Genomic DNA, 13861 nt, shown 5'->3' with positions numbered 1-13861 from the left:
CTACGGCAGCCCGCCTGGCAGGAGCGCTATCATTGGGTCCTATCCCCAATCTCCGACCATTCGGAGGATCTCAGTAGCATTAATGTACACAATAATACCATTAAACTTAGATCACCCCACTGCAGAAAACCCCCCAATAATGCGTCAATCCCATCCCGTTTTTGCAGATGATGACTATGGACATTACCAAAACCGAACCCGGACTCGTCGGGCTTTCCTCCAACCAGCAGCAGCAGTCCCAGCAATCCAACACCGGCATGAACAGCGGTGGCCAGAACAACGGGCCCAATCCCAATGGCAACGGGAATGTGGTCAATGTGGTCAACGCCGGCGGAGCCGGTGGCGGCAACAATGGCAACGGGAATGTCCAGAGCATCGCCGCTGCGGCCAACAACAATAACAACAACAACAACAACGGTAGCCAATTGTGCGCAGGATGCGGCAAGCACATCCAGGATCGCTACCTTCTGCGCGCCCTGGACATGCTGTGGCACGAGGACTGCCTCAAGTGCGGCTGCTGCGACTGCCGCCTGGGCGAGGTGGGCTCCACGCTGTACACCAAGGGCAACCTGATGCTCTGCAAGCGGGACTACTTGAGGTTGGTACAGTTACCTTAGCAGTACATATAGTCATATATGTTATCTATGCATAAAATAGGATAGTGTGGAAGCAATAGTTAGAATGTTACTTGAAGGTTTCACAGCATAGTTAATTTAAATGAGATCAGAGTACTGCCAAAAGGGGGAAATAACTTAAAGAAACTTAGAAGACAGAGATTATGCATAAGATGATCTAATTAATTACAATTCATAAAAGCTATCGCTTATATTATTACCATAACATACCGTATATCACCCTGCACCAACTCTATAGAATTCTTTGTTCCTTTCGGTGTAACTTTTTAAGCTCAATGTAAGGTAAAGGACATCCATATTACAGAAATTTGAATGCTTCTCTAAATACTTATTGTTGAACTAACGTTCCTATTCTTCTTCCGCAGATTGTTTGGCAACACGGGCTACTGCGCCGCCTGCAGCAAGGTGATCCCGGCCTTCGAGATGGTGATGCGGGCCCGCACCAATGTCTATCACCTGGAGTGCTTCGCCTGTCAGCAATGCAACCACAGGTGAGCATCGAACCGACCTCATTCACTGCTCCCATTGCCCCATGCCCCATTGCCGTCATCCGATCGTCCATCATGTGGAAGCAACTAATACCCGGGCAGCAAACGTTTTCGCATGCATTTTTATGGGCAATTTGCACACAGATTCGCATTGGAGGTGGCTGCATAAATCCTTTTTTAATCTTTGGCCCATCGTGGCGGGCCCAAAGTGGCACTTGAAGTTTTATTAACGTGCTGGCAGGCAGCAAATTGCCGTCGTTTACAAGCTAACAGCAAAACAAATGGGGTGGGAAACCCCTTTAGTGTCATACGTTTTCTATGAAAACCGCATAAATTTCGCATTGAACCGAACCCTTTTGGGTGCCATCAAGTCATCGCCCCGTCGCCCCATCGGCCAGCACAGTTTTCCACGGCCTAAAATACTTTATTGGACTTGGCCAATCCCTGAATGTCACTCTGGAGAGCTTTAAACTGCAGCCAGGCTGGTGGATGGGGTTGCGTCTCATTCTTCCCTTTGGTCAGCAATTCCGCCTCGTTTCGTTTGGTTTGGTTTGGTTTCGTTTTCGTTTCGGGTTTCTGCATTATTAATGAGGGCGCACATATGCCTCCTTGGCTCCCAGTCCCCGCAAACCTCCGGCATAGTCGATTGTGCAACAAGGGAGCCAACATTAAATATTAAAAATGCCGCCACACGGTGCTGACTGGTAAAAAATATTGAAATAAATGTTAAAACATATTGGCATATTGTGAGAATCGTCTCCACCCGTTGGGCCCCCGCTCCTTATCCGGATCTCCCTGCCTTTGCTGGGCCTTTGTTTTCGCATTGCCTTTAAAAATGTAACAGGAGCGTCGAACTCAGAGGCCTCCTAGGTTGCCCCACCTGGCGAAGGCACCATTATGGTTCATTTTCCTCAACCCATTTGACTTTATGATTGCGCAGTTCAAAGTTCCACGATCAATTATATAAGATTGCCGGCTATTAAGGGGCAGTTATATGGTTGTTAGGTGGGTTACAGGACTGTTTTGTAAACTATTGTATCGAAAGTGGAATACAAGTTTAAGATTGTAGTTGAAGATTGGTATAGTGACAGGAACCCTTGAAATACAACAGTTAATGTATTCTTTACCGCAGTTATTTATAGAAAAAATAGGACTGTTTTGTAAACTATTGTATCGAAAGTGGAATAAAAGCTTAAGATTGTAGTTGAAGATTGGTATAATGACAGGAACCCTTGAAATACAACGGTTGATGTACTCTTCCCCGCAGTTATTGATAGAAAAACAGGACAGATTCCCCTTCTGCTGCTAATGAATTTTTCACGTAAATGAATTCAATTGCCGAAAAAATCCATTGAGGCGTGGCCGCATGGCCAGCGGCTGCTCCCCTCCTGCCTCCTCATTGTTGGTCGGATGGCCATGGCCACATTTAAAATGCGGGCTTTCATTTGGCCAACAAAAAGAGTTTTCCCGTTGAGTCCTGTTCCTGTTGCTGCTGTTTGGGAAATGTTGCAAAATGCATTGCAGTCGCCGTTTGCCGTTTGCCGACTGTGAGGTTTGCATAATTTCCTGTCGTCAGCATGGAACGACGACATCCTTGCTCTCCGATTGGAGTCCAATCCAAGTCAAATCTTTCGTCCAGGCCATTTTTGTTTTATATCTTTTTTGCATTTTCCCCCACTTTTTTTGTGTTTTCCCTTTTTGGTACTTCCTGTTGACAATTTGCTGTTGGTTTCTTCTGCTGCGATGGGGGACGAGCAGACGAAATGCCCGGATGTGCGAATCCCGCACAGAGGCACTCACTTATCAACATGTCCGTGTCCATTTCCATTGCCATCGCCATGTCACAGGTGCGCTCAATGCCAGGCCAGCGGCAAAAGAAGCAAAAGTTTTTTTTTTGTTGACTCTTTTCAACCGATTTTTGTTGCCTTGTTTTGGTAGATAAACAAAGCGATTTTTTCCCGCTTCGCCCACGCCTACCGTGCCACCTGCCACGCCCACCCGTCCGTCAATCGATTTGGCCACGCAACCGAAACCAGCGGGCCAACAAAATGTTGACGTAAATCAAAAGCCAAATTTCATATCCGCTGTAAGTCTGCTGTAAGCTGATTTACCCAGACTCCTCCGGAGTGGATGCAGTGTTCCCGCCCCCTGGGAATCAAACTTTAAACGTTTCTTTTTTGCCCTCATTGGAGGGGGGGCAGCAGCCAAGTAGAGAGTATTGCTGCAGGATGTGCATATTCGAGAAGAGATAGATGAAGTTCTGGAAACTTAGCAGGATATGTTGAGGGAACTAGTGTGCTTCCATCCCGCGAAGGTGACTACATTTACAAGTTCCATCGGATAAGTTATGTGGAGCTCGTCAGTTTTTCTTCCTTTAAAGGGTTCCTACATTTTCCAGTAGAATTCCATAAGAATATTGTACGAGTATACACAAGTTATACTGACACCTTTGCTAGCTCATTTCAGTTCCAGATCCCCCTTTTCAAAGGACATCCACTCGTCTGCTTGACGAGGCTCTATTTCGCCCCCAGAGCTTCCTATGCTTTTTCAGATTTTTTGTGGTTTGTAATACGAGCTCCCTTTCGGTTCGGTTCGAGTGTGTCTGTTTGCTGTTTGCCGGAGTGGGCGTGGCGGCGCCTCTGCCGTCCGTACAGGTGCTAACATAAATATTTTGACAAAGGGCTCCATGCCCGGAGTGCTGAAGAGCTGGGAGCCAACCTTATTTGCAGTTGCCTGAATGCACTCCGACTCCTCCCCTTCCTCCTGTCCGGGCGAAACGAAGCCACCTTGTGGCTCCTGCCACACCAACTGTTGCTGACAGCGGAGCGACATTGCCAAGCGCTTATCTGACTTCCTTGTCCTGGCTTTGCTCTCGTCCTGTCTGCCACTCTGAGTAGCTGTCCTTCGTCTTGGGGTCGTTTTGCTTTTGTTTTTAGACGTTCCCGGGTACCTGGGTTCCTGGGCTGGCAGTTACAGTCGCTATAACCGCTGTCAATTGTCATCGTTCATCGTCCTTGTCTTTGTGCATTTCCCCCGACTGCTTGGGCTGCCTAAGCGTGTGGAAAAATCGTTTCCACTTCCTCTCCGACTTGCCATTCCGTACTAACCACTGCCGTTTTCCGGTCTCTTCTTTTTCTGCCAGATTCTGCGTGGGCGACCGCTTTTACCTGTGCGAGAACAAGATACTCTGCGAGTACGATTACGAGGAGCGCCTGGTCTTCGCATCGATGGCCAATCACCCGATGCTGAAGCGCCATGTGTCCTCCTTGGGTCAAGGATCTCCGACCGGAGCGGCCGGGGCGCAGAACACCGCCGGCGGACTGCTGGGCGGCGGTCCAGGGGGCGGCAATGTGAACGGCGTCGGCGTGGGCATGGTCAACGGACCGCGCACTCCCGGCGATCACAACAACAACAACAATGGGCCCCAAACGCCAACCGGCGGTGGCTCACCGTTTGCCGCAGCCGCTGCCGCCGCCGCCGCCGCTGCCCATATGAAGAATCAACTGGGAGCGTCCAGCTAAAATAAAGCCCTAGGCATGGGCGCCACTGGAGCTGTTCTTGCGGGATCTGGAGTCGGCGCTGGAGCAGGAGTTGGAGCGACGAGTCAGCAATTCTACTCGGGCTTTGGACTGCAGCACCAGCACCAGCAACAGCAACACCAACAACAGCAGCAGCAGCAGCAGCAGCTCATGGGACTGGGCCTGGGAATGGGCGGCGGTGGAGGAGCTGGTTCCGCCGGTGGAGCAGGAGGCGGAGGCGTTGGCAGCATCGGAAGCGGGTGCAAGCGCTACCAAAGAAAGTTCTACAACCGCAACTGAGGGGAGTCGACGGGGGAGAAAACGCTATGGGAAAGGATACAGAAATACAGAATCGATATTCAAATCTTCGTTTGCTTTGACTGAGTTCAAGTTTTATAGTTTTAAAGGCTTATAGTTTAGTTAGCCTACACAAAAGTACTTGCTGAATTTGCAGACATTTTTGGATCCTATCATTTAAGAGACAATATGTTTACTTAGTTCTACTCGAGAATAACCCCTTTGTTCATAAACAAGGTTTTTTTTTGTTTCCACTGAAACCTGTACATATTTTCCTTGTAAACTGTTGACTTTTTAGCGCGATCCTTTTTTTTTATATACACAACCTTATAGATATATTCGTATTTATCTATGTATATGCATAAATAATTTTATTTTCACGCTCGAAGCGTGCGGTGCCAAAACAAATTCAAAGCAGTGCCAAAAAGTTTTAAAATAAACGAAGGATAAAAATGAAGAAAGTGAGGAGAAATGCAGGCGGCTGGAGGAAAATGGGATTTGTGGACCTATAAAATCGAGAGAGTTAAATATCCCCACCGATCAAAATTCGATTTTCCATATGTCCCTTTAGTCCGAAGGAGTCGCGAAGAGTGGTGGATGATTGGACGGTGTTGGAGGGCAATTGGCAAAGTGAACTTTGATGTGTAAATATTGAAACATTCTGCACACGACTTAAGCACACATGATTTTTGTTCTGATTCCATTTTAAGTCTGTTGGAGCAACGTTGTTGATTATTATTTAAGTTTAGTTTAGTGCGAGGCTAAAGAATGTTCTTTCCACGGCGAACGTTGTATAGAAGTAGCTGGGTGGATGCCGATCCACGATGGTCCAGCGTTAGATGTAAAGAGCCTAAGCTAGGTCGATGTAAAGTTAAGAATTTGTGTGTGTATCTATAACCAATCGAACTAGTTACAATATGGGTGTATTTATTAATCCTTTTTTTTGCAATCTAATGTAACACTAATCAATATGCGTAATTAGCGTTCGATCGGAGCTAGCAAATATACTAAGTACGGGAGAAACCAAAGTGTGTGTATAAGCATCAGTCTATCTACGAGCGATAAACAATTCTACCTATCTATCGAATTACCGAAACTATGTTAAATATCGTAATAATCTAATAATCAGACCTAAGTAAGAGCGATTACCCAATATTTTTTTTTGTATCGTATTGTTAGAGAGCAGGCATAAAGTTAAATCAAAAATATCTAAAGTGTAAGATAAACCCGCTTAGACTTATATATACGTGCATATACATAAATACACACCCCATACTCCATGTGTTTTGGACAGCAACCAATAATAACAGCCAGAACAAATGCAAATGCAAATAAAAGAAATCAAAACTAAAGAGAAAAGAGAGTAAAAGGCGTAAAAAATAAAACAAAGCAAGAGCAAAAACAAAAGGAAACAATAAATGTAATTAACAAACATTTGAAAAAATTAACCCGCAGTTGTTGGCATTTATTTCATCGACGGGTCAGGGGAATATACGTGCTATATGGGGTTTTGGTATAGGGGTACGGGCTTTTGGTTTGGGCCCCCCGTCTGCCGATTGCAGTTTGTCGCTTGACATTTGTTGACTCTTTCGCTTTGACGGCCATTAATCACGGCATTGTTGTTGCCAATTTCAAATCCACAGCCCAGACAGCCAATCCGCACCAGAACGGAATGGAAGGCTGATAAATGATGCCTCATATTTTCGAGCCCCGGGCACCGCACCGCTCCGCTCCGCAATTGAAATAATAAAACCGAAACCAAACCAGCCATCCAACCATCCAGCCACCCCCTGAGCCATTGATTAATGAAACTTTAAAAGGGAACACGCGTCTTTTGTCTGCGACGACCGCAAAACTTTGCCATGGAGATAGCGCATCTTTTCAATATACGATGCAAAAGTTTGTCGTCTTATTGGATGCGGATTGGGATCCAAGATCCAAGGAGCCAGGACGACCACGACGCCGCCGCCGCAGGCCATAACAATAAAAGTCATTTAGAGATTTCGATTTCGGGCACATGTGAGAGCCTGGGGGGATTGGATTCGGATGCCCCGACTCCCCCTGGGGGCTCCACTATTCTATATATAAGTATAGCCTGGGCATTGCATAGTTTCAGGCTGCTTATCAGCACTTTTGTTCGCAGGACCAGGACTCGAGGGTGGGCCCAGGGTGGGTTTTCTTTTGTCTTTGGCCTGGGTCCTCGGCTGGTGTCATAATCACTATCAGTGCTTATGAAAATGTCTTTTGTCCCAAAATGCTTATCAGCACGGCCTGCCCATTTCCTTGTCGTCGCCATAAGAATCTATAAAAATAATGTTTCAATTCGGTATGGTCTTCTTTTGGTTCCTCAAAAGGGGGTTAGGGCAAAGTGCCCCTGTCAATCATTTGGGGTGAGAGGAATGTGTCCAAAAATTATGATAAGCCAAGAGAAATCGCTGGCATTGCGGAATGACGGCAGGCATTTAAATTCGCCTGACAAAGCCACCACCGCTCCTCGGATGATTAATTAAACGAGTTTGCGCCAAACTCTTTTCATGTTTTAATTACGCAAATACTCGGCATAATTTACCGGATAGATGCTATGGCGACAAGTGAAGAGCGAAAAATATGCATAAGAAACAATTTGTCTAAGCTGCGGTGCCCTTGTGCCCTGCCCCTCGGATCTGCATCCAATCCCAGAATCCCCGAATCCCAGAATCCCCCATTGTAATGCGACAACTCTCGACGCCAACCTTGTGTCAACTTCAAAGTGGAAATTCCGGAATTCACCTTGTTTGCATATTCCTCTCCTGATCCAGTTTCCGATTATGTTTCTGTTTCCAACTCCTTCTCATCGCATATCTTCCAGGGCTCGGATTGCTTTGTGCAAATTAGTTCGGCGGCATGACCGATTTACCAAGGATTAACTCAAAAGGGGGTGGGGGCATCTTGGTGAGTCCAAATAGTTTAATGCACTGTCCATGAATTTTGTGTGGGATATATTAAAATTTATGAAAGAATATTAACTGTCAACTTGTGCTATTTACCAAAATCCATTATTTATTAACATCAACAGTAAGATAGTGATAACTTATGGAGTATTTCAAATTAAGGAATTTAATCGGAAACTTTTTATGGAATGCAAATCAGATCAATAAAATTCTTTTAAAGCCCAATTAAATATTTAAATAATTGCTACGTCGATTTTGATCGAATACTCTTCTTATTTAGGTTATTATAAATAGGAACATAATGATTGCTGTATGGTTTTTGGACATAATCTCTTATACTCTTTGGTACATTTTTAAAATATATATGAGGACAGCTCCAAACATGGACTTCTTAGCCATAAGTAGAATCTACATGTCTAGTTTTAACTTTGTAGGTTTTAAATAGTGTACTATATAGGTTCCGAAATGTTTCTTTTTACCTGTTAAAAACTTTCCAAAGAATACTTTACTTTTACTCCACGGGCAACGGGTATAAGAACCTAATTTGTACGGTTTTGAACAATTTTGAGTTTTACTGGAATAATATGATATTTCTAATAGTTTATTGAAAAAGAGACACTTATTCATGATTTTCTTCTGATTGCTAGGAGATATCTTTAAAATTATTGTACTAATAGATCAACCATTATACTTATAATTAAAATTATTTAATTTTTTTTAGTGTCTTAGGCACATATTGTAACAAAACCACTGCCGAATTCAAGCTAATTGAATTTCCTTACTAAAATCAATTTTAATTTGCCTAATAACACCAGTTTACAAAAAAAAATTGATGAAATACGCACTTCAGGAAACCTTTGTTTTCCGGTAAGATACATCTCCCTGATTAAGAAAAGGGCATTTAAAATTTTTTCTATGGTACCAATTTTTTTTAAAGTGTAAAAAACGTTTTTCGCACTTTTTTATTTTTTAACTCGAGTTGTGATAAACCGAATTCGGTCATTAAAGACTCATTTTACAGGTAATGGAATGCCCTTTAACTTTCTTGTACACATCGTTGAGTTCCATTCATTAGTTTAGAAGCTACACTTCGTCAAAGTTGAAAAAGTTGGAAAAAATGCAAAAACGCTGGCATAAATTGCTTCTTTAAAAATACACGCCTAAAAACCGAAATTAGTTTTATGTTGTTTTCTTAAAGGCTGAACTTTAACGGAGAATATAAGCCATTGATCACGACAATCCGTTGGTAAATCGATTTTTTACAGATTTTTAAACGTATATACCCAAGTTCAGTGTTCGGGAGCAGCGGCCGTTAAACATTATTTTAAATTTTCAGTGTTGGGGAACGTAAGATTTTGGTGCAAGTAGTTATGCATAACGTCAGTTTCTTTGCTATTAGTGCTGGGCAAGCTAAAAAGGATGCGATTGCAGTTACAAGGAAATCATTTTCATATATTTTTAGCAAGAAATTAGCAAGGAAACTGACGTTATGCACTACAACTTGCACCAAAATCTTACGTTCCCCAACACTGAAAATTTAAAATAATGTTTAACGGCCGCTGCTCCCGAACACTGAACTTGGGTATATACGTTTAAAAATCTGTAAAAAATCGATTTACCAACGGATTGTCGTGATCAATGGCTTATATTCTCCGTTAAAGTTCAGCCTTTAAGAAAACAACATAAAACTAATTTCGGTTTTTAGGCGTGTATTTTTAAAGAAGCAATTTATGCCAGCGTTTTTGCATTTTTTCCAACTTTTTCAACTTTGACGAAGTGTAGCTTCTAAACTAATGAATGGAACTCAACGATGTGTACAAGAAAGTTAAAGGGCATTCCATTACCTGTAAAATGAGTCTTTAATGACCGAATTCGGTTTATCACAACTCGAGTTAAAAAACAAGGAAGAACGCTATAGTCGAGTACCTCGACTATCAGATACCCGTTACTCAGCTAAAGGGACCAAAGGGAAATGGAGATATGCAAGCAGCAAAGCGAGATTTAAATGCGCCACCTACCGGCGGAAGACAGATTTAAGCATTGTGGGCGTTAGGGTAGGCGTGGCAAATTTTTTTTTGGATCAATCGATAGGTATTGACGAGACCAATACATTTCAGTTAAAATTTTTTATCTAGCATAAAAATTTTGAGCGCCACAGGCTTGGGCGGTTTGTGGGCGGTAGAGTGGGCGTGGCATATTCGCATAACAAACCTGCGCTGCGTACAAAGCTACGGAATCTAAATCTGAAATCCCAATACTCTATCTTTGATAGTTTCCGAGATATCCGCGTTCATATTTACGATTTTTTGAAGTTTGTGGGCGGTTTGTGGGCGTCCAAGTGGGCGTGGCAAACTTTTTTTTGGATCAATCGATAGGTATTGCTAAGAACAATTCATTTCAGTTTAAATTTTTACTCTAGCATCAAAACTGTAGAAGCCACAGTTTTGGGCGGTTTGTGGGCGTTAGAGTGGGCGTGGCACTCTACTGAAACAAACTTGCGCTGCGTAAGAAGCTCAGGAATCTGCTCGCCAAATCTCAATAGCCTAGCTCTCATAGTTTCCAAGATCTCAGCGTTCATCCGGACAGACAGACGGACAGACGGACAGACGGACAGACGGACAGACGGACAGACGGACAGACGGACAGACGGACATGGCTAGATCGACTCGGCTAGTGATCCTGATCAAGAATATATATACTTTATGGGGTCGGAAACGCTTCCTTCTGCCTGTTACATACTTTCCGACGAATCTAGTATACCCTTTTACTCTACGAGTAACGGGTATAATAAAAAAGTGCGAAAAACGTTTTTTACACTTTAAAAAAAATTGGTACCATAGAAAAAATTTTAAATGCCCTTTTCTTAATCAGGGAGATGTATCTTACCGGAAAACAAAGGTTTCCTGAAGTGCGTATTTCATCAATTTTTATACCCGTTACTCGTAGAGTAAAAGGGTATACTAGATTCGTCGGAAAGTATGTAACAGGCAGAAGGAAGCGTTTCCGACCCCATAAAGTATATATATTCTTGATCAGGATCACTAGCCGAGTCGATCTAGCCATGTCCGTCTGTCCGTCTGTCCGTCTGTCCGTCTGTCCGTCTGTCCGTCTGTCCGTCTGTCCGTCTGTCTGTCCGGATGAACGCTGAGATCTTGGAAACTATGAGAGCTAGGCTATTGAGATTTGGCGAGCAGATTCCTGAGCTTCTTACGCAGCGCAAGTTTGTTTCAGTAGAGTGCCACGCCCACTCTAACGCCCACAAACCGCCCAAAACTGTGGCTTCTACAGTTTTGATGCTAGAGTAAAAATTTAAACTGAAATGAATTGTTCTTAGCAATACCTATCGATTGATCCAAAAAAAAGTTTGCCACGCCCACTTGGACGCCCACAAACCGCCCACAAACTTCAAAAAATCGTAAATATGAACGCGGATATCTCGGAAACTATCAAAGATAGAGTATTGGGATTTCAGATTTAGATTCCGTAGCTTTGTACGCAGCGCAGGTTTGTTATGCGAATATGCCACGCCCACTCTACCGCCCACAAACCGCCCAAGCCTGTGGCGCTCAAAATTTTTATGCTAGATAAAAAATTTTAACTGAAATGTATTGGTCTCGTCAATACCTATCGATTGATCCAAAAAAAAATTTGCCACGCCTACCCTAACGCCCACAATGCTTAAATCTGTCTTCCGCCGGTAGGTGGCGCATTTAAATCTCGCTTTGCTGCTTGCATATCTCCATTTCCCTTTGGTCCCTTTAGCTGAGTAACGGGTATCTGATAGTCGAGGTACTCGACTATAGCGTTCTTCCTTGTTTTTTGTAAACTGGTGTAATTAGAGTGCTTGACTTCGATGCTTGCGAGTCCGGTTAAATTCGTAGTTCAGACAGAAAAGCAGGATAGTATGTTTAACTAATGCGAACTGTAAGTGTCCATAAATAATTTGCACAGAAATTAATAAAATGTTTTAAATTAAAATATAGAAAATACAAATGGATGAAGTTAAAACAACTCGGACAATCAAGCAATATATGGGAAAAATACTACATTCTTGGGAGTTATCTATATTTGGTTGGGCCAGTCTTGTTTCTTTTGTAGAACAACTTATATTTACTGACTGGATTTATTTAAAAAAGTCGTGGAAACCTATAGAATGCCTGTTAATAAATTCATGAATTGTTGTTTTGTTTTTTCAAGAAGAAATATAACTTAATCTCTTTTACTTCGTCAGCTAATAACACAGTATCTTTGCAATACGATTTATAAACTATGCCTTATAAGCTACATTACACTGGTCGTCCCCCTAGGCATTTTTTAGATGCAGCTAATGGATGTGCAGGTCCCACAAGTGCACTTGAGGAATGACACAAACTGAGATTGGAATGGTGATGGGATAGTTGACGCATTCCTCATTACAGTTGACAATGCACTCGGGGCATGCCATAAATATGCTTTGTACCCCTTCCCAAGTGCTTGCCTGGGGCCAATCAAGAGAGGGCAGGACCCCCAGTCCAGTGACCACCACCCTGAGCACCCGCCACAAAGATGTCCTGACCCACATGTCAAGTGGATGTTGGCCCCGTGGCAGGGGGAGTGGGTGGAGTGGGCGTGGGAGTGGCCAAATGCCAAGTCAGCGCCGTCGTCGTGTCCTTCGTCTTGAGGAGAGCGAAGGAGCAAAGGAGCGAAGAGAGCCGAGGTGTGGGGCGGCGGCCGAGGGAGACAGTGCGGAGCGAGCGAGAGAGATGCGTGTGAAATGGCAACGCCCACTTTCTGAGGCCCCACCACCCCACTGGCCCACAGCCACCCAAGCCACCCAAGCCACCCAAGCCGCCCAAACCACCACCAGGAGCGAGGGCGCCAAGAAAAAAGCACTGTTAGTCGCTTACAGAGCTCTGTTAAGCGACAGGAGGCGTCGCCTGCTAAACAGGACTCCAAACGTATCCTTTCTGGTTGCGCTTTTCCTTTTCTCCTTGTTTTTTTTTTGTGGCACAATCGAGCTTGCTATCTGATGCAGACAAACTACTGCTGCACTTGCCAGAAGGCGGGGTGGATTGGTGTTCCTCACAGCTACCCCCGGTGCAGCTATTCGTCTTGCTCACTGTCACCCCCGAACTCCATATCCATATGGTGCCCGGGTCTACGTCTACCCCTCGAAATATTTATAACGTGTGGCTGTGTTCATGATTTAATTAAAAACTTTTGCTTGCATGCAGCAAAATGCACATTCGTCGAGAAAAGGGCAACTCCACGAGGCCGGCAAAGGGTCGAACTCGGATTGTTTAATAGTGAGTTGCAGAACTGAAATTAGCCAGCTCCAGAGGAATTATAATTATTTACCACACGGCCTAAAATTATGCAGTAAATACCGAACAACTTTCAACAAATGCATAATGGTTTAATCGTTTCGTTAGCAATGTTCTCTTTATTTATTTGACTCACGGCCGGTTTTCAGGGTCACTGATAGCTATCTGTCCGAAAAAGTTAAAGACCAGGTAAGCTTGTCGTAAAGTGATATCGGCTTACTCGACTCCTTAAATTTATCTCAAAGAGAAACTGGTAGTCTGAGTTCCTGTCAGACCTAGCTTTCACCTTGGACGCTCGAGAAACCCGAAGTTTCTAAGCAGGGATTTCATCTATCTGAGAAATATTAGCCGGCACTCTAGAAATTGGCCCTTAAAAAATAATATTTTATCGCCAATCGGCTGGTATGTTTCTAAAGAGTCCATCAAGGTATTGAACTATATATTTTGGCCATTTCTTTACTTCTTGTGGTTGCAAAGTCTAAAATCATGAATATGATTTTATTCAAAACATCGAATTTGTCTTTCCGTTACATCTTTGAGAAAACGGACCAAAAAATTCAAGTTTTGACAGTCGGATATCAATTTGTAATAGTATTAGTACATGACTTAAATTGTCGTTGGACCTATAACGAGAAAAAGGATATATCATAGATTGGCAATAGACAAACCTGCATAATCAGGAATATAAAT

At 43.5% G+C, this 13861-nt stretch overlaps 1 protein-coding gene across 1 annotated transcript in view; it reads left to right on the top strand.

Annotated features, from left to right (window-relative positions):
* Positions 1-6105, top strand: part of LOC119557011 — a 66761-nt gene extending 60656 nt beyond the window's left edge. Inside the window, 3 exon segments of the mRNA XM_037869545.1 lie at positions 168-598; positions 1001-1126; positions 4266-6105. Coding sequence (XP_037725473.1) covers positions 168-598; positions 1001-1126; positions 4266-4941 — 1233 coding nt within the window. The 3' untranslated portion in view covers positions 4942-6105.
* The last annotated feature ends 7756 nt before the right edge of the window (positions 6106-13861 follow it).

Source organism: Drosophila subpulchrella, chromosome X, assembly GCF_014743375.2.
Source record: "Drosophila subpulchrella strain 33 F10 #4 breed RU33 chromosome X, RU_Dsub_v1.1 Primary Assembly, whole genome shotgun sequence".
NCBI classification, from domain to species: domain Eukaryota; kingdom Metazoa; phylum Arthropoda; class Insecta; order Diptera; family Drosophilidae; genus Drosophila; species Drosophila subpulchrella.
This window is presented reverse-complemented; position numbering and strand designations above follow the sequence as displayed.